This window comes from Mustela nigripes, chromosome 4 (assembly GCF_022355385.1).
Source record: "Mustela nigripes isolate SB6536 chromosome 4, MUSNIG.SB6536, whole genome shotgun sequence".
NCBI classification, from domain to species: Eukaryota; Metazoa; Chordata; class Mammalia; order Carnivora; family Mustelidae; genus Mustela; species Mustela nigripes.
Genome location: NC_081560.1, coordinates 87,814,887 through 87,835,633, shown reverse-complemented (window position 1 = coordinate 87,835,633; position 20,747 = coordinate 87,814,887). Strand labels below are relative to the sequence as shown.

The following is a 20,747-nucleotide window of genomic DNA, read 5'->3' as shown; positions in this document are numbered from 1 at the left end:
CAGCCAGGGGACCTTCAGCCAGTCCCTCAGTCTCCACGCCTCTTTCCTCATCCACAAAAGAGGGTGAAATTAGCGCCTGTCTCAGAGGTTTTTAGGAGGATGAAATGAGTAACCGCGAGTGTGGCATTTCCAAGAGCAGCCGGCATCTGTCCCCGTAAGCATCCTGAAGGCTTCCCCAGCCTTGCGAATTCCGGCGTATGGCAGTGACAGGACACACACCGACTGGCTGAGGGGAGTTCACCTCCGGCGGACTGAGGGGGCTGACCACGAATTACATGCCCGTAGTCAGAGAGGCAGCGTCGGCTGGAAAGAAGAAGAAGGGTCACAGCCAGACGATAACCAGGCTTGGCTGGACCACTGGCTGTATGCACAAAAGCAGATTCCAGTGGCCAGTCTCCTAGAAATTTCTGTCTGTTTATCTCATGCAAGTCTGTCTTTCCCAGAGTCACTCGCTGATACTGTATCTCAAGTCTGGAATCCTACGAAATCACTCCCCTGTTATCTGTCTGCCTCAACAAGGGAAAAATCCCTGTCATCTGGGACTCCTGTCCAATGCCTGCCGCCCTGCCTGCCAACGGTGTGTGGGCAGCTCTGCTCTCTGCTGCACACGTCTTCAGAATGACGGGATTTGGGGCTTTCAGAGCAAGTGTCTTTAAATCCGCTGGTGAAAGGAGACAGCAGTCATCTGCGGGATGGTGTTTGCCAAAATGTGGCCTCATGACGGGAAGAAGTGATGGCTCCTGGCATGAAACCTGGTTCCCCCTGGGCGTACACCCAGCCTGAACAGCTCCTTTAAAACCAGAAGCAATTTGTCATCTTTTGATTCTCTTCCAGTACTGTCCCTGTCACAGGTAGATAAATGAGGCGGCACATGGGTGTCCCAATGCAGGAACGTCTAATCCCTACGGTTTCCCACGAAGCCCTCACTCCACAGGGATGGAGAGCACAGTGGGGTAGTCCCTGGCCCCAGGATTGTAGCCATAAGCAAATTTTTTCATCGCATGCCGAAATGCTTTCTCAGAACCTCCCAGCCCCCAGCGTGCCAGTGATGGGTGCGTTTCTCATTTCAGACTCCTGAAATGAATCATACGTTTGCGAGCCCTGCCTCTCATGTCTCTAGTCCCACAGAATGCCACTAATCAAATCAATGTCTCAGCAGAAGCCAGCAAACGCCCCTGAATTAGAAAGAGAGACGGGTGGGGCTTGGTGTTCCAAAAAGCACTGATAATAGAAAGTCAATGGGAAAGGCAGGTGCGTTTCCTTCACCTCAAGTTCCATCCTCCCTGTATGGCCGGAGAGAAACCCCCATGGTCTTCTACACAACCCGCATGGACCATAGATTGTCTTGGTGGCCTATAACTAAAGTTACCAGGTCATTCCCAAAGATGCAATAGGCAGAAGAGGCCTCCTGGGGCCTCTTGCTCGCCAAAACATGGGAGACCTATGACGCCCCTGTAAATAAAGGCTAGTCCTGGGGGCGGATGAACTCCGCAAGCCAGGGCAGGCCTGGTGCCCATGCCAAGGTCTGAATGTGCTGCTGGTCCTGCCAGACAGCTTTGATGTCTTCTGGGGTCATCGGTCACACCCTTCCCCCCGTGCCTGCCGGAGTCACCGGGCAGCCCCAGTCACGGAAGCCCAGGCTTGGCTGGATCAACTCAAGCTCGTCCCTAACCACAGGGAGATCATCTGCCCTGATAGTATTACAGTGAGTCACTGAGCATCCCGGGGGCTCCCTGAGAGAGGAGCAAATGTGGAGCGTTTCCTCGGAGCTGGATCTTCTGAGCATGGACCAGATTCTCCGCCATTCTCCGCCACCATAAGGACTTCAGAGCCAGCTCCTAATTACCTGTGACACTGAAGGAGAACGCCATCGTGACCTTTATCATTTAGAAAGAAGTCCCCCAGTTGAGCTTTAGCCAGCAGTTTCCTACTAGAAATCTTTGAGGAGAGCGTGGCATTTCCTTTTACGTTTTCCCCAATAACCAGTAGTGTTAATAAGCGACAAAATGACCCAGTGGGACTGGACTAACAGCCCTGGAGGGTAATTGATGCGAGCTTGAGGGCTGCATCTGGGCCTCTTTCTGCCTCTTCCGGCCTTCGTCCTTCCTCTACCCACCGTGTGTGTTTGTGGCATCTACTTTATAAGGGCAGGAGAAGATCAAATGTAGAAATGTCCCGAGCTTCGCCGTAGGAAGCGCACAGTACATCTTAGCTCTTGTGACTTACCTAGACTTACGGAAACTCTTACTTCATCGGGAGGATGAAATAAGAGAATCGTTTGTTCAGCAAGACAGGTGTGAATTTTAGTGCCTCTCTAAGGTAATTCTGTATTTCATTCATGGCAATATCACATCATCTTTTTTTTTTTTTTTAAAGCTTAAAAGGCTAAGCCAGCTGATATGATATATTAAATCCACATGTTTACTTACTTTCAAAAAGTTACGATTTTGAGAGTATAATCACTCCTGGAAAAAATAAACAAATAAAACTGTTTTGGTGTGCCTCTTGCCCGTCTGGAAAGAGTTGCATGTGAAGAATGATCTCCACTCCTTGGATGAGTGTCTGCAAATTCCTGCTTTCTTTTTAAGCTTTGTCATAAAGCTAGAGAAGGGCGGACTGCAGACTGCTCTCGGAAGGAGTTCCTCGTAATCCCTCTTCCCTGCCACAGAGTGTCTGGCAAACAGGTACTCAGTCAATGTCTCATGAATGAAAGAATGAATAATTTAGATGTTTAATCCTCTAAGTCAGTGATACTGAACTGTTAGCCATGCATCAGTATCATTCAGGGGGCTTGTTTAAAACACCGATCGCCGGGCCCCAGCCTCAGAGCTTGTGCCTGGGCGGGTCTGGGCTGGTACCTGGGAATGTGCATTTTCACTAGGCCACCTGAGGATGCTGATGCCATGGGCCCAGGGGCTAGACTTTGAGAACCACTGCTTTGGGGTCCATTCCACTGCTTCGGTCTTCTGGTACTTCACCTGTTTCAGGACTTCCAAGAGATTGGCATCCCTTTAGTTATCTGACCTTGCCCCATCAACCTAAGATAGACTCTGTAAAAAGTACCAGGATTTAATCAGATGGAAAAGTGACCTGAATTTTTTTTTTAATTTTTTTTTTTTTTTTTTAATCGCAAGCCACATTTTGTTCCTTGTACATTTAGAGGAGAAGTGAGAATCAGATCACCTCCTTCCTCTTGATGGTGACCTCTGCTGGCGGAATGCCGCCAGGAGGGGTGGAGCAGGGTGGTACAGCTTGCAACACTTGAGCCAGATTATATCTCCCTCCAGTCTGGGAATCCCTACTTAGTGTTAGATGCGCTTAGCAGAAAAGTTGAAATGAGATGCGACCTTTTGCAGAAACTGTAGATGAGGGAAAAGGGTATAGGAGATGAGCATATGAGACAAAAGGGAACAAATTCCTTGCAAAAAGGCTTTTTATGCTGCCTGTCGGCCCGACCGAAGTCATTAGGGCCCCGGGATTCGGAAACATAGAGGAAGCTTCATGGCCTAAGGAAGGCTGCTCTTTGCAAAAAGTCGTTCTAAGTCTAGATGTCACTTTGAATGGCAGGCAAAGAGCTAGAATTTCAAACCCAGGCCCCAGAGAGTTCCCCTCCCACCATGCATCCCCCTTCTTCTCAGGGAAGGAGTCCTCGAGACCATGAGGACCCTCAGTAGAGGCCAGCGACAGGTCAGTAGAAGGTACCGGAGGGACACCAGACTCACTAAACAGAAAGAAGAGATCAAAGCAGAGTCTAAGAAGGGAATTGAAGGGATGGAGGGGACCAAGACCTTCCTCTGAAGTAGGGAAAGTTTATAAGTAACCCATTGCCGTGTGACAAGTGACCCCAACATTTGGCAGCTTAAAACCACAAGTATTTCTTGTCTTGCATGGTTTCCACGGTACCCAGGCCTGGAGTACCATAGCGAGAGCTTCTGGCCCAGGCTCTCTCATGACTTGTAGTCACGCAGTCACCTGAAAGCTTGGCTGCGGCCGAAGGACCCTCTTCCAAGATGGCGCACTCACCTGGCTGTAGGCAGGAGGCCTCAGTTTCTCCCAGTCACAGCAGAACAGTTGCCTTCCCCCCGGCGCCTGCAAGCTGAGAGAGAGAGGAAACCAGATGGCTGAAACAAATGCCTCAGGCTGGCCCTCACTCCACGGGAAAGGAAGGAGGGGCGCCACCACAGAGTGAGCCCCCCCACCCTCCCGTTGCCAGGCTCAGAAAAGCACAGGAGTCTGTGATATGGGGACTTTGGTGAAAGGCCTTTGGAAAATGACTCCAGGGGCAGCTGTGGGAGTTCTGTCTGGATGGGGCTGAGGAGGAGTGGTTGCGTAGAGGAAGGGGCATTGGAAACTCTGGGGGCTTGGAGCCCAGGATCCTGTAGGGGTCTTTTTCGGGCCGCGGGCTACCTTGCTTACAAGGGACTGAAGCCCCCTGTGAGTCCCAGGGCTCAGGTTGGGTTTCAGAGAAGAGGAAGTAGGACACCTGCTTAGAGCCGCCTCTGTGCTAGAGAAAGAGAAGTCGACAGCTCCGGCACCTCCTGGGTCATCTGGGCTGGCAGGTGCCCCGAAGGCCAGAGAAGGGCAATTCCAGGCAGAAGTGGTGTCCTGGGATAAAGGGGAGCTTGCGGGCTGTGCCTCCCAGGAAGAATACTTGGGGGGAGGGGATCTTAGGAAGCGGGAGTAGAGAAGCCTCACTCTTTTTTATTAAAGGAACCGCATCAGGGATGGTGGCTCAGTACTGCCAGGCATGGAGGCCGTCAGCCCTTCGTGGCTGTGGTTCCCGGGTCCCACACGGAGACCCTCCCCCGGGGGGCACACGTCTGTTTCGGCCGCCCCAGCCGCATACATGGATCCTGGTTGGCCGTCTTCTTCTGAGAATGCAGAATCATGGGTGGTCATATTGTACTGTGTCTGTTCTTATCTCCCCTATCATCCCTGGGGAATAAGCTAATCAAACTTGCTGACGATCTTACACTAAGAAGGAGATAGCTAATAACTTGGATGACAAGTATTAGAATACAATGTGATGTGGATAAATTGGGTCCATGTATTAAGGGCTATAAAATGAGATTCCATCAAGGCATGAATAATGGTGCCTGTGGAAAGGATTAATCAAATACCCCATTAAAAGGTATAGGAATTCTGATCAGACAGCCCCTGTTTAATTACACTCCTGCCCCCCACCCCGCCCTCTCACTCGGTTCCCTCTGGAACTACTCTCTACTAGGAGAAATGTGGAAATGAGTTTAGAGGAAATTATAGAAAAATTGGGGACATACGTTTTGATATAACAAGATCATGAAGACAGATTTAAGGAACCAGTGTTTAATTTAGGGGGGAAAAAAGATAAGGCAATTGGCGTGAGTAATCATTTACAAATGTAATTTCCAAAGGAGCCCTGTTGATACCATTCGGCAAATGCCAACAAAGCATTTACTTTCCAAAGGGAGGAAGCAAGACAACAAGACAAATGAAGCCATCTCCAGGAATGGACCGGAGAACAGCCAAGCCATAGAGGAGAATCAGGTGTGAGAATGGACAGTGCAGAAGGTAGACAGAGCTTCTGAAAGATCTTGGAGGACTGGCCTTGTCTGGAGAAGGCTTCCTGGAAGAAGAGACTCCAGCGGAGCCCTGCAGTGTGGACAAGCTTCCATGTGCTGCAAACTCGTGAGCACACTCTTGGTGACAGGGTTTAGGGAGAAAATGGGCTTGCACAGAGCGAGGGGCCTCTGTGGGATTCTTCTCCTCATTTCCACCACTACCATCTTGGTCCAGGCTATCATCGCTTCTCACCTGGACAAGTGCAAAAGCCTCCCAGCTGTTTTCCGTGCCTCCACTCTTGCTCCTCTACAATCCATCCTGCGCACCAAAGTCAGAACCAAAGATCAAAGTTAATCATACCATTCTCTTGACTTGTGGCTTCCCATTGCTTTTAAGCTCAAAGGAAATCATTCTCATGGCTGTAAAATCTTGCATGGTCTGAACCACATCCTGTGCCAGGCCCCCTTTCACTCTCTGTATGCCAGTCAAGCCAACCTTCAGCGTTTCAGCTCATTGGGTCTTTCTGCCACAGGGCCCTTGCATATGCTTTTCCTTCTCTGTATACAATTTTTTTTTCTTTGTCTCCTCTTTCTGAAGCTAACTCTTTACTTATCCTTCAGAATGCATCTTAATGATTATTTCCTCCTAGAAGACTTCTCTGATTTCCATAACTAAGTAAGCACTCTCTTATACCCCAAAAACAAATGTTTATTGTGTGAACACATGATTAATGTTTGTCTCCTCCCACTAGACCACAAACTGTACAAGGGCAGGGACCCAGTCTTTGATCCCACAGAACCTAGCACTGTCTCATAAATACATATTGACTGGATCATGACATTTAACTAGTAGAGAGATTACAGTCCACCAGTATGCAGTAGAATGCCATTATGAATTCTTTCTGGAATGAAAAGCTGAATGCATGTTCACACTCTGCCACCTGCTGGTTGTGCTGTTGTAAATAAATCACAGGTCCTCTCAGGATCTGTTTCCTCATCTGTAACGTGGGGGTGCCAAACAGCCACTTCACTTGGTTGTAGTGAGAAATTCATGAAATAATATAAACATCTTTTAACTGTAAAGCCAGATATGAATATACTTTGTCATTTTTTCCAGTGCTTGTCACTAGCTGTCGGAAGCCTGGATGGATGGATGGATTAATGGGTGGACAGATGGATGAATGGTTGCATGGACGGATGGACAGATTAACGGGGAGCCAGCATGAGAGCCAGGAGTAGTGTGATGGAAGCCAAAAGAGGAGGGAATTTCAAGAAATGAGAGAAGGCGTGTTGATTGACCACAGCATCACATACAGTAAAGCAAGCAAGGAATGAGGGGAAAACAAGTCTTTCAACTCAGTAGTCGCTGGTGACCTCAGGACAAGTCCTCCTCAGCCTTTTCACGTTTTCTGTGCTTTCAGTGACGGACCTTAATTGTAACTTCATCGCTTTACTGCTTTTTATATTTTCGGAGGGAAATCAAGTTGATTTGCACACACAGCAGAATTGGTGAGATTACTCCAGCTGCCACCAACAGGTGCAGACAAGTGAAGAAGTGAGCATCTGAGGATAAGAGAATACCCCACACACTTATTGTAATAGGGCCCAGTGAACCTCAGTTATTTCTTACATTGCCATGGATAAGTAGGTTTCAGTTTCTAGGGTCGTTTCATTTCTAACTCCCTGCATTCCAATAGGAGGAACAGGGCTGGATGTGTAGGCTGCTAGCCGTGGTGTGAGATCTGTGTGAGGGCAGTTTCACTGCTGTGAGCTTCTTTGGGGTCTCTGTTTACATTTCACTTTCTACCAGAACCGTCCATGCAGGGTAGGTCACTCTAACACACACACACACCCCAGCTAAGTCCATAGGCCCATGGTTACTCCAACATGACAGCTTAGACCTCACCGAGATGCAGCCCGTCTCTCTGTGTGCGGGCCCTGGAGGCGAGTGGCCCAGGCTGCACCAGAGCCCCACGCTTACCATCTCGGGACGGACTTCTGTTGAAAAAGAAAGATGTGATGTTAATGAACCTCCAGTGGCCAATCTCAGCATTCATCTTCACCCCTCCATGCTCTAAACTCTGGCTGATGAAACTAGATGCTCCACAGGAAGAACGTTAAGAACAAACTAGAAGAAGGGCGCCTGGGTGGCTCAGTGGGTTAAGCCTCTGCTTTCGGCTCAGGTCATGATCTCAGGGTCCTGGGATAGAGCCCCACACCATGCTGTCTGCTTGACAGGGAGCCTCCTTCCCCCCACCTGCCTCTCTGCCTACTTGTGATCTCTGTCTGCCAAATAAATAAATAAAGTCTTTAAAAAAAAAAAAAAAAACTAGGAGAAAAGACCACCAGTTATTTCATTTCCATGTAGTAGTTGATGGTGTGGAACATGGGTCTGTGAAGGAAGGAGGCAGTCTTCCAAGAAGACTTTAAAATGGCCCCGGGTGGGTTCGAAGACCTTGAGCATGATGGCTGAAGCCCTTGTTGCCCATCTAAAGACCAATCCATGCATGTCTCTGCTGCTTCCCCACAGCTCCCAAGTCTAGAACTTTCCTTGACAGTCATAGGGCAAATGCCTTGTACCTGATTCAGTGGCAGACCCTCACGGGGAAGCTGGGTGGTCGGTGTGAGGAGGCAGGGGTGGAACCTCTCCCATGGCTGCCCAGCAGGGGCAGCAGAGCTGGAACCTGGAACCATTAATCTGCCCTCCCTTTGGTCCCCCAAAGGAGCAAACCCCAAAGCTCTTGAGTCCTTCAGATGTCCAGAAACACAAGGACACAGTCTCCTGCTTCAGACGGAAGAGCTTGGTGGTTCAGAGTTGGGTTAAGAGTTCCCCTCCACCCCACCGAGTTCCTGTCCTCTGCTGGCTGAAATCTCCTGTGTAGCGAACGGGTGTGATCATGCTTTCTCGGGGAGGCAGTGTGAGGATTAAACACCATAATGCATATAACGTGCTTCGACGGAGCCCTCCCCAGCAGGGGAAGTGAGCTAACAGAGGCATGGAAGCCGTGGTAGATTGAACCCCCTTTCCAAGTTCTGGTCTGACTCAGGACACCCCCCTGGGCCCCAGCTCAGCCTGCGCTTCCAGAACATCATACGCTGGGTGGTTCTTAGAGGCTGAAGTTGGGAATCTTGAGAAGATAGGAGTCCATGATGGGTTTGGGGTGGAGGACAGGTACAAGGAAAGGGGTCAGGGAAGAGCTCTCTGGAAGGCCTAGTGAGCCAGAGAGGGGCTGGAGGCGCAGGGGGAGCAGCCAGGAAGAGAAGCAGCTAGACTCAAGCCCCAGCATGACCGTGTCACAGAGCCCAGGCAGGAAGGAGTTCCAGGGAGTGTCCGATCTTTTAGGAAGGTAGCCTAGGACGGGCACTAAGAATAAGAAAAAAAGCTTCTGAATCATATTTGCCTTTTCAGTGAAAGTGAATTCAAGTTAATTCGGTTGTAGAGCTTTAAACACATATGTCATCGTTGGAAATACCCTAGAGCACTGTAAAAACTTACCAAATTGCAACTCACTAACCGTCAACACTCTAAGAGCAGGAACCCAATCTTGCAAGCAGATTTGAAAAACTCCTGAGGCCAGGAAAGACATCGGTCTGCCAGTCCCCTGTGCCTAAGTTCTTCTCCCGATCATAACCAGAGAAGTTTCCTTAAGTTTCCATGCCTGCTCCTTGCCATCCCGCATCCTCCCCGCTATTAACAGCGACAAACAATCCTGATCTGCTTCACAAATAAAACCCCCTGGGAGAACCAAGGGAAGAAATACGAACCGAGAACCAGGATGTGATCTGTTTGGACCTCTGCCTGACTTCTTTTATTCCCCTGACGTCTTTCAGGACCCTTCCGTGGCTTTTATATGACTTCTGCTGTACTAAAGGTCTGAAGGTAGTATTGGGAGCCTATTGCGTTTGAGGACTGCCTTGGCTTTTGAATTTTTTGCTATAGTTTTGGGAATTTTTTTCTTTCTGTGCAAATCAAAACAAACCCCACATGTGTTTAATTTTTTTTTTAAGATTTTTATTTATTTGTCAGAGGGAAAGCACGAGCAAGGGGGAAGGGCAGGAAAGGGAGAAGCAGATTCCCCGCTGAGCAGGGAGACAGATGCGGAACTCAATCCCAGGACCCTGGGATTATGACCTGAGCCAAAGGCAGACGCCTAATGACTGACCCACCCAGGCGTCCCTCACACATGTTTAATTTTAAGTGTTATAAAACCTCTCATCTCCTAGTACAAGAGTGCTCATTTCTTTTGTCCATTTTGGGGTGTCAGGGCCCTGGAGCATGTAACTTAGGGTCCTGGACTTACTGGAGGGGGGATCTAGAGGTCACCATTAAGTGGATGCACTCTTTATTAAGTCAATAGTTGATAAAGCCCTTTGCAATAATGCTTAATAATTGTGTTTGTGGGACTGACTGCTGAGATTGGAGAAAGGAAAAACTTTCTAAGTGTAACTGTTCTTGCTCCAGACCATAAGTGAATGGCCCGTCTCGTCTTCCCTTCATCTATCATTTATTTATTACATTTGGTGGGTCTGGTTAGTGGTCGAGATTCCTTCAGCTCCTGCTACATCCAGGCTGCTATTATGCAATCATCTTTGATAAAACTTAACAATAGACAACCCTGGGCCCTGGGGCATAGTGCGATGTCAAACCCCATTCCAAACTATATTGAAAGGCATGAAAGAGAAGCATTCCCCAGTCATTTCCAATTGTTTAAAAAAAAAGTCGTAAATCACTAGTTCCGCAGAGAGCTCCCCCAGATCCCATTCTCCTCCTGTCTCATGACCTTTAATGTGAGAGCGTGATCACGGTGAGGTGCGCCCTCCTTGTGTACGGGCTTTTTCTCAGATGTGATTATTTGGGTTAAGAATGAGTGCCCTTGGACACATTTGGCGTGCACCAAGACAAAATCCGGATGGTGGGAAAAGGCAGGTTTGGTGGCCTGAGCCTTCCACAGATCATGTGCAAGGAAAGGGCATAGATGGAGGGAGAACTCGTGGCCACTTATAAGAAATGTAAAGGACATCTAAAAATACGGGTTGGGACACCTGGGGGGCTCAGTCGGTTAAGCGTCTGCCTCGGGCTCAGATCCTGGTCCCTGCTCAGCGGGGGGCCTGCTTCTCCCTCTTCTGCCCTGCATGTGCTCTGCACACTCTCACTCTCTGACAAAGAAAGAAAATCCTCAAAAATAAAATAAAATATGGACAGGACTGGCCTACAGCGTCTCGGGATACGTGGGTGATGACACCATAAATAAACACGAGGAACTGAAGTTAGGAGTGCGGTGGCTTCTGGGAGCCGGGGAGGGACGAGGGCTGCAGTTGGGACCGGTGCGTGGAGGGGCCTCTTGGGGGGAGCAGCACAGTCCCCTCCCCTCCCCTGGCCAGTGCTTCCTGGGGCGCTTGCCTTCTCATCTTGCCCAGTGCGGTCCGTTTGCCTTGTGTGGTTTTGAGTGTCTATGCTTTGTTTTACAATAGAAACTTCTGTTTTAATGAGTCCCCTTGGGGTTTATATTACCTATAGTCCTTCCAGAATTTGGCTTGGGGAGAGGGGGAGGGGTGGTCATCTTAAAATATGTCTTTGTTTTCTCACAGAGAGGTAAATTATAAATCCAGTTGGAAATCCACCAGTGGGGTTTTCTGGCAGCTTGGTCGGAACTGTGAGCCTGGGGCTGGAGCGTTTTCTGGGTTCTGGCTACTGAAAATCCTCTGGTCTTTCTTTTTTCCCTTTTTCTTTTTAATGTAGCTAATTATCTAGTCAGATGCTTTTGGTACTGGTATAAACACCTGCAAACCCACCCTCCCTAAACAGACTTTGGGAGCCTGACAACATCTTCTCCCCGTCTTCCTCCTCCCTGATCTCTGGAAATCGCTAAAGGCCACAAAGGTTTGCTTTGGGGACCTTCCCCCTGCCATGAGTCCCTGCTTTGTCCACCTCGCTGTCCCTGGAAATGCCGGTCTGCAGCGACTACCCTTGTGGTATGATCTTAGGGTGCCCTTTCACATCTCTCTGTCCAGCAGGGATACCATTCCTTTACCTCGAGGCTTTCGTCCCTGTGAAGTGTCATTCCACGAGAGCACTGACCACCTTAGCACGAGGAAGTTAGGTGAGAGCTGGTTTTAACAGGGGATACAGTTAAAGGGTAGGCTCCTGAAGCCTGAGGTGAGGACACAGGAAGGGAGAACACGACAGGGCGTTCTTCTTCATATTACACCTGGCCTCAACTCGTTGATATTTTTCAGCTAACTCTAGGATCGCACTAAAACACGACATTGCCATCTGTCCCTGGGCCTGCATGAAGCTAGTTGTCCAGCTCTCTCGGTGCATAAGCCTGAGTCCAAACCTGTTTGGGAAGGAAGGGCAGGGACCTCATCTGGTTTTGCTCACCATTCAATTCTCAACCCCCGGCACGGTGCTCGGCACACAGCACATGCCCAGGAGACACTGGATGAAGACGATGAATGAATGAACGGGGGACCAGGCCAAAACCAGCTTGTAGTGGGGAAGTGTTCGCAGGGATCCCCCAAGAGGGGCAGGGAGAAAGGGACTGCTGTCGCTCCGTGGGCTCTCAGGGACACCTTCCCCTTGCCTCCACCTCTAGGCATCTCCTTGGCAGCAGCCTGGGGTCAGCCCTCTGTGCCTCCCTTTCCTCGACAAAGGACTCAGCCAGCACCTAGTTCTTGAGAAGTACCAGCTCTTCCCACGGTTTCTCCCGCTTAGGCGACACTTCTGGGTCACGGAAGTATTTCCCCACACGCTGTCTCAAGGGCGCTGCCCAAAAGCTGCATGAAGTAGGTACTTCCCACTTCCCAGAGGCAGAAACTGAGGCCAGGAGGATTCAAGTCACTTTTGAGGAGCAGCGCTATAACGGGAACCTGGAACTTGGGATCTGTGTGTCAGGGATCCTTCCTGCTGCCCTGTCCTAGGCACCAGGATCCCAGTAAAGGGGGATCAGAGATCAGCCTGGCCCTCAAGAAGCTTCAGATCCGCTTCGGGCACAGAAAACGACCTCACACAAGGAAACGTAGGCCACTGAACATTCTGGAGCACTTCCCAATCTTTCCCTGGGTGGCTTCACAGAGATGGTCCAAAAGATTCCTGCTGGTGCCTCTCAGAAGGTTTCTCTCTCTAAACTATTTACAGAGTATGGGTCAATAAGGTGTAGTAATAATAAGGGTAAATCAGATTTATGGGTACGAGTATGGGTAATAAGAGTATTGGGAGTGGGTATGGGCTATGGGTTAAAATAAGAGTGTGGGTCAATCAGGGGTAATGATAGTAAGGGTAAATAGGGCGGCAGCGGGCTTTCACTACTGTAATGGGGAGGCCATAAATAATACAAACCCAGAGGAAATCCCAGAGACCTTATTTTGACCAGTTGTGTCAGTCTCACACTTCAGCCGCAGACCTCATTAGGAACGACCATGTTGCGGCTAGGAGAAAGAAAGCAATGGGTCGAATCCATCATGGAGATGACCATTCCCTGTGACAGAGTTACTCCTCCGCACGAAGAACCGCCCATGCTTTTGGACCTACTCCCCCGCCCCGAGCTCTTCCGCATCCCTCTCTTCCAGTGGCCTCTGTTGGCAAAGGGCCCACTGACCACTTGGCTGAGTTATAATCCTTTAATTCGTCTATGCCTAGGAGGAAGAGGTGCTTTATTTAGAAGCTTACCAGTGAAACCTTCCGAGTCTCTAGTTCCCGATGAGCTTGCTGGCATTGGGATGATCCCAGGGTCTGCCCGCTGTGCCCCCGATCTACTGAGCACAGAAGGACTGATAGCCAGGAAGCTTGGTCCACTGGGCAGCCAGCGTGCTGCAGACTGAGGGAAGGTTGTGGCTGGGTTCGTGCACAGAGGACAGACTGATGCAGGAAGGCAGAAGAATGAGAAAATCTTTGAAAGAATAACCAGATCTTGTTATGCTCCTCCTGGGGCAAAAAGAGAGAAGAATTGATCTCTTGAGCCCCAGGTTGGAGCTAGTCCCCAGGTTGCCAGGCAGTGGTTCTTAGCCACGACTATACATTAGGGTGGCCTGGGAAGCTTTCCCATAATGTGGTGCTAGTCCTGGCGTCTGTGTTTTTAAAACCACATGTCATTCCAGCGAGTAGCCAGGCTTGAGAACCAGCAATCAGACCAGCATCAGAACCAGCAATCAGGGTGGTGATGGCTTTGTCGTGGGTAGGCGTGGCTAGGCTGAACTTCATCTCCCAGAATTCCCTGGCCTGTGGGTTCCTCTTTGGGTTGGGCCACAGAGGGCTCAGGAAAGCTGGAGGACAGAAGGGAAGCAGTATGTGCATTGTGGTCTTCCTGCTGGCTCACCCGATTGCCAGGTAGCAGTGGCCAGGCCTGCCATCCCTCCGCCTTTCCGGGCATCCCGCCTTGGCTTCTCTGACTCTCTGGCCAGCTGCAAGTGCTTAGCTCCATAGCTCCTGGGGTATAGATATCCCTACTGTCAAGGTCAAAGGCAGCAGGAGTTTTAATCCATCCTCATGGGATTCTAGATTGTTCTTGGTCTACCAAGGTCTTTCCTTCCTAACTGCCTGCCCTATGGACTTCACGCTCCAGTATCAAACACCAAAACAACAGCCCTATAGGGGCTGTTAAACCAGCAAGTCCTGTTTTGAAAGGTCCAAGTCCCGTCCTTAATAAATATATATACAGATCCACCCGGACCCTCCTCGTAGGTCTATTTCCTCTACTGAACCGACCGATATGGCTAGCTTTCAGGACTGTGGAGTGAGGGCTTGTTTCCATCCACAGAGAAAAGGCCTTTCTTGAGCCGGAGTCTCCGTTTAAGAAAGAGATCCCAGCGAGTCTGACACTTTCCTGCCTCAACCGCCATCCCCCAGGGTGACACATGAGGGGCAGTTTGAAAATCCTTGGTAGATTCCTGCTCTCCGAGTCCAGTAGGTGCGTGGGAAACCAGACTTCTCTGGGGAAAACCTTAAAGATGTAAATTCCTGGACTTGACTTGTGAGAATTTTTCAAAAGCCTCCTTCACCCCAGTCTTTCTGGGTTGTTGATAACATGCTGGTTCCTGATGTGGATGCTGGTCACATGAGGCTGTTTTGTACACCCAGAGTTAGAGGGCGTACACTTGTGATTTTTGCCCGTTCCTATATACATGTTCTATCTCAGTTTAAAAAAAAAATGCACCACCCCCCATCCCTCACCCTCCCACTGCCCATAATCCCATATTCCAGTGACTGGCCAAAGTTGACAACCGCTGATCTAGACGATTCCTTGGACCCTTCCTGACAAAATTCAGAGAGGAGCAGCAGAAAGATGTTCGGCCATTGGGAATGGTTAAGTTGTATCCATAATCCTGATGATACAATTCCACGCAGTTACTGGAACACTCGAGGAGAACGTGAAACAATGAGGCTGCCGGCCAGCTTGAAGCAGGGGGCCTGGGCTGTTAAGGAGAAAGAGAAGCTTGGAGGATCATACTGGAGCCAGATCATGGAAGGCTTTGAGTGGCAAACTGAAAAAAAGGAAAAGCCACTTTCAGAAAGTCAAGACCTTATTTTGAGGAGAAGCAAGGGGGACAGTGTGGTTGGGGAGGGGGCCTTACAGATTTGGAAAGTGATGGGTAAAAGTAACATTTTTTAAAAATTTTTTTAAGATTTTATTTATTCATTTGACAGAGATCACAAGTAGGCAGAAAGGCAGACAGAGAGAGAGGGGGAAGCAGGGTCACCGCCGAGCAGAGAGCCCGATGTGGGGCTCAATCCCAGGACGCTGGGATCATGACCCGAGCTGAAGACAGAGGCTTTAATCCACTGAGCCACCCAGGCGCCCCTAAAAGTAACATTTTAAACAGTGCATTTGTAAAGGTAACACTGAACTGTTTGCAGTGCATATTGGTGAATGACAGCAGAGAGCAGGCCTTGGCCTGGAGATGGGACATGACCTTCCTTTGGTGTTAAAACAGACTACACTGCACTTCCTCCTGAGGTGCCTGCAGGCTATACACACAGTTCTGGAATGTTCTTAAATAGAAAAAAATGGGGGGTAGACCCCCAGTTCTCCCATTTGAAGGCCAAGGAGATTGCTATGAGGCACAACTGTAATAGGTACGTGAAGATTTTGAAGTCAAAACGCAGGGAGAAACTTCATGGGCTGATTCATTTTAGGCCTTAAGTGTCCAGAACAGGTCCAGCCGTGGTTCTCGGCAGGGCGCCTGGACTTGGGGACCAGAGGGTATGGGGACAACAATAGACAAGCAGGTTGGGTTGCAGTTGTTTCTGGGGCTTTTGAAATAAAGAACAGGCCCTGCCCCAGAGGGATTCTGAAGCTCCCCTCAATTTAAATCCTCCAGCCCACACGCTGTCTTGTCTCTACTTTAATATCCAGGGACGGAGTTTCCCTTTTCTGAGTGTGACAACTCTGTGCCCCTCCCCCACACCGCACCCCCCAGGTCCCAAAAGACACCTCCAAAAACTACAGCTCCTGAGCTTTCACAGTAAGGGCAGAATTAAGCTTAGTACATGGGTTAAGAAAATTGGTTAAGAAAATCAAACCTGGGGGCGCCTGGGTGGCTCAGTGGGTTAAGCCGCTGCCTTCAGCTCAGGTCATGATCTCAGGGTTCTGGGATCGAGTCCCGCATCGGGCTCTCTGCTCAGCGGGGAGCCTACTTCCTCCTCTCTCTCTCTCTGCCTCTCTGCCTACTTGTGATCTCTCTCTCTGTCAAATAAATAAATAAAATCTTTAAAAAAAAAAGAAAATCAAACCTGGCTGGTTCAGTCAGAGAAGCATGCACCTCTTCATCTCAGGGTCATGAGTTCGATCCCCTGTAGGGTGTAGAGATTACATAAGTACATAAAACTTTGAAGAAATAGGAAGAAAATCAAGCCATAGGTATCATCCAACTTCTTTTGAGAGATAGACGTTCTTTCTCCTTCCAATCTGACTTAAAGGATTTTCATTCACCCTTGAGTATTCCTCCCTGCTGTAACCACACCCTAAACTTGATTTTGAGGACCGGCCACTGAGAACCCTTTAATTCCCCAGGGAATTCCCTCTGGAGCCCCACAGACTCCCGAACCTCTCTCTACCAGTTCACGGGCATGTGCAGAGGGAATGCGAACCAGTCCTCACATCAGTTGCGGTCTAAAATAGCTAGCAAGGCAACTGCAGTCATGAAAATGGTAACGTGCAGGCACTCCAAAGGGAGAAGCCAGTTCCCATGCCCTCCTGCCATTTCCTTCCTTCTCCTCCTGAAGATAATTTGAGAATCGATGTCCACAAGTTTTCTCTCCCACTGCCCACTCCCCTCCCCTACCTGAGGGCCTTTCATGGTTTTTTCCTTGCCAGCATCTTTCAGGAAAGGGAAGTTTACTTTAATAGTCTGGCCTACTGGCTCGTGAAACCACCTGACCTTCTCCTTGCTCTCCTGGGTGGGCCCAGCCCCGAGGACGCAGACGAAGCCCTGTCCACGCCAGGCTCCGGTTGTTCTGCTCACATCATGTGTAGCAGCTCTCCAGAGCACTTCACTTGGCTAATACAAGTTGGCAGAGGCATAGGGTACAAAAGCCCCAAATTCCAGGGCTCGACAAGGAAGCCTCTAGAAGCAGGAGGGTGAGCCTTAGCATTCTGACTCAGTCATGCTCAGGTTCAGGTAGCCCAGAGGACGCCCGGCTGGGTCAGTTTCAGGCAGGAGGGCTCCCGTGATGTCAGTGTCTTGTGTGCACAGATCTCACAGCGCACCTGTCCATTGGTGAGGTCCAACAGGCGACATCTACTTGAAACACACAACTACAGAGTGTTAGAGCTGGAAAGAGTCCTCTACCGCAACCCCTCACTACAGTAATGGGACCCCAGACCTGCTGAGGCCATGCAAGTGATTTGCCCAGAGCCCCTCAGGTGGCAAGAGAGGTGGCCCACGCTCGCGGGGGTCAAGGTCTAGCGCTCCACCATGGCCCCTGGCCCCTTTTCGCAGATACAATGTCTTTTCATATTTCTTGTCAGGAGCCTGAAGGGCCGGGACATTACCAGGTACAGCAGAGGGCCCCAAGGCCCCTCAGACCTAGAAAAGTCACAGCCCCCACCTAGGCTGGGCCTTGGGGTTGGGCATACTTTTTATTTTTTATTTTTTTAACCACCAGTAATCCTTCCAGCTCATTTGCCTTTGTTTCTTCTGTCTCAGTCTTCCTTTCAGTTACTTTTTAGTTAGGTCTCTAGGGGACTGCATATGTGGGGGGGATGTTTCTGAGAACTCTGACTGTAGGCAAGAGATATCATGTCTCTTAGCCTCGACTAGGATAAACTTCACCAACCGGTGTTACAGTAAAAAAAAAAAAAAAAAAATAGGGGGGGATGTACCTGCCCAAACAGAATCTGTGTATCACGATTTTACATCCGTAACACGTGTGTCCACATGGGTGGAAGTGTGCCTTATAACATTCGGGGTGGCGGGGGACGTGTATTTCATTACAGGTGGCCTTTTCTTTAATTGAAATGTAATTGACATATAACATCGTATTTGCTTTAGGTGTCCAACATAATGATTTGATACACATATGTATCCTTAATTCATCAAATCAGTAACACATGTCCCTATGAAAATATTCGAAAGGGGGGGCACCTGGGGACCCGAGTCAGTTAAGCGTCTGCCTTCGGCTCAGGTCATGATCCCGGGGTCTTGGATCGAGTCCTGCGTAAGGCTCCCTGCTCAGCAGAGAGACTGCTTCTCCCTCTGCCTGCCTCTCCCCCTACTTGCGCTCGCTCTCTTCTCTCTCTCTTTCTCCGACAAATAAATAAATAAAATCTTAAAAAAAAAATTTTTCAAAAGGTACCAAGAGGGTCTACAGTGTACTGACAAGTCTTCCTTGCCCCCAGCTACCCGTTCACCCTCCCAGAAGCCATAGCTATTAACTCCTCCCGGAGTTAGGCAAGCATAAATGTGTTCATTTCTTTTTCTTTTTTAATAAGTGGGTGTGTATTATAGACACTGTTCCGCTGCTTGCTTCTTTAACTTAACAATGCATTCATTCATTACTTTAACTAACATGTACTGAGCTCCTATTAGGTGCCACTCAGTAGCTAGAATACAAAGGGAACCAAATAGATCCCCGGCCTCTAGGAACTTAGTGAGGGGATAGAGACGAGAAAAGTCGGCGTGGGGGAGGGCGGGAGTGCTGTTTCCCATGAGTCAGTCAGGGAAGGCCGGTCTGAAGAGGCTTGAGGCTGCTCCTGCGTGAACTTGGAGACGGGCCTCATAGATACTTGGCAGAAGGACTCAGCAGGGAGAGCAGCCGGGGAAGACCCTGAAACGGGGGCGTGCCAGGCAGGTCTTGCCCCTGTGGCAGCAGAGCTGGGGTGCCTGGAGCTTCTAGGGTGAAGGACAGGGAGAAAGGGGCATGACTCTGCAGGAGACCCGCGGGGTAGACCCTTGTGAGGGTTAGTCCGGAGTGAGGCGGAAGTGCTTGGGCAGGTTTTGAGCTCCCTCTGGTCACCGGCAGAGAACACACATGGAAAGGGATCTGATCAGAAGGTGCTCGTGGGAGCCCCAGGGAGAAAGCGCCATGGCCTGAGTCAGGCTGGTGTCAGTGGTGCTGGGGAAAAGCCAGTTCTGGGTCTGTGTTGGCGGGAGAGGGGCAAACAGGATGATGTGGCTGACGGTGAGACTGTGGGGGGCCAGTGAACAGGAGGCTGCACTGACCCTCCGGGCTTGGCCTGAGCAACCAGGCGAGTGGAGGGGCTGGACTGAGATGAAAAGTGGGGGAGGGGAGAAGGGGAGCTTTTGGCTTTGCGTGCTGCCTAGCGGTGCCCCTTCAACAGGCAAGATTTGGATGTTGGATCCAGGAGTGGGGACTTCAGACAGAGGTCGGGGTTGGGGGACAAATTCGAGACTCATTTGAGCCCCGGGAGCAGATGAGATCAGAGCTGAACATTTTTCATACCCCAGGCCCTCTGCAGGAAAGGAAGAGGATGCTGACTCCGGGGCCTCTTCCCCCTCTCGACAGGTCTCCATCCGTTGCCCTCAAGGCCAGAGGGATTCATGTCCTGTCACCGCTGTCACTCCTTTGTGGCCAAACGCACGGTGCAGTCGCATAGTGTGGCGTCGAAGACAGAGCATTGGGTGGGGGGTCGGGACACAGAATCCAGGCCAGCTCGGGCCCATTCAGCCAAGGGATGACAAGCCACGTCACCTGGATGGGTTAAAGTTGGGTGGTCTCTGAGGACCCTTCCCACAGTAATGTTATATGCCCATGAGTCCAGTGGCCCAAGGAGGACAAAAGAAATCCCTGCACACCCTTTTCCAAGGACATTCACAAAGTGGAAGGGAGGCAGTGTGGTTGACTGTGCAGTGCTTGTCTGGGCTGAAGGAAGATATTTCAGACTCACAGAAAAGTTGCAAAAAATAGTTTGACCCCCTCCCCATATATATGTGTGTAGATAGACATTTTCATATGTTTTATATATTGTGTTTTAAAGGTTTTTTGAGCTGTTTGAGAATAAGTTGCAAAGTGTCATGTCCTCTTACCCCTTAATATTTCAAAGTGCATTTCCTAAAAACAAAAAACTCTCTTACATAACGGTAATATAATTATCAAGATCAGGAAACCATTGTCACCAACAGAGACCTTATTCAAATGTTGCCAGCTTCTCCACAGAGCCAAGAAAAAAGGTAAAGATCCAGGATTACATGTTGGGTTTCTCTGTCATGTCCCTTTAGTCTCCTTGAATCGGGGAGAGTCCTATAGCCTAAGGCTCCCAGCCTTGACCCTAGTCAAGATTACAAGATAATAATCTTACAAAATGTCCCTCAGTTTCCTTTGCGTGATGTTCTCCGAGGGTTAAATTCAAATTTCGTATTTGGGGCAGAAGGCCCTTGCCACAGGGTGAGGTCTGAGTCTGAGATGTTGGGACAAGGACAAAGGGAAGGCAGGGCAGGGCCACTCCGGAGAGGAGGGGAGGCCCTTTTGGTGGGGACCCGACAGCTGGTCCCCACCAAAACTGGACTGGGACCTAAAGAGAAGGTTCACCTGGTCTGGATGCCATGCATGTTAAATACTTTCTGAGCTAATGTTTGGCAGGAAAGTAGGTTTATTCTCCCCAATTATTCAGAGCCATTAAAAAATCATTGATTCCAGGGCGCCTGGGTGGCTCAGTCAGTTAAGTGTCTGCCTTAGGCTCAGAACAGGATCCTAGCATCCTGGGATAAAGCCCCGAGTTGGGCTCCCTGCTCAGCGGGGAGCCTGCTTCT

At 49.7% G+C, this 20,747-nt stretch overlaps 1 protein-coding gene across 6 annotated transcripts in view; it reads left to right on the top strand.

Annotated features, from left to right (window-relative positions):
* The window catches only part of ATXN7L1 (ataxin 7 like 1), a 236,254-nt gene that overhangs the window by 100,915 nt on the left and 114,592 nt on the right, over window positions 1-20,747 (top strand). The window contains exon 4 of one of the 6 annotated variants that reach the window (XM_059397023.1): window positions 5,447-6,618. The exons of the other annotated variants lie outside the window; for them this stretch is intronic. Coding sequence (XP_059253006.1) covers window positions 5,447-5,532 — 86 coding nt within the window. The 3' untranslated portion in view covers window positions 5,533-6,618. Of the gene's footprint in view, window positions 1-5,446; window positions 6,619-20,747 lie in introns of those variants that run through there. 6 annotated transcript variants of the gene reach the window in all.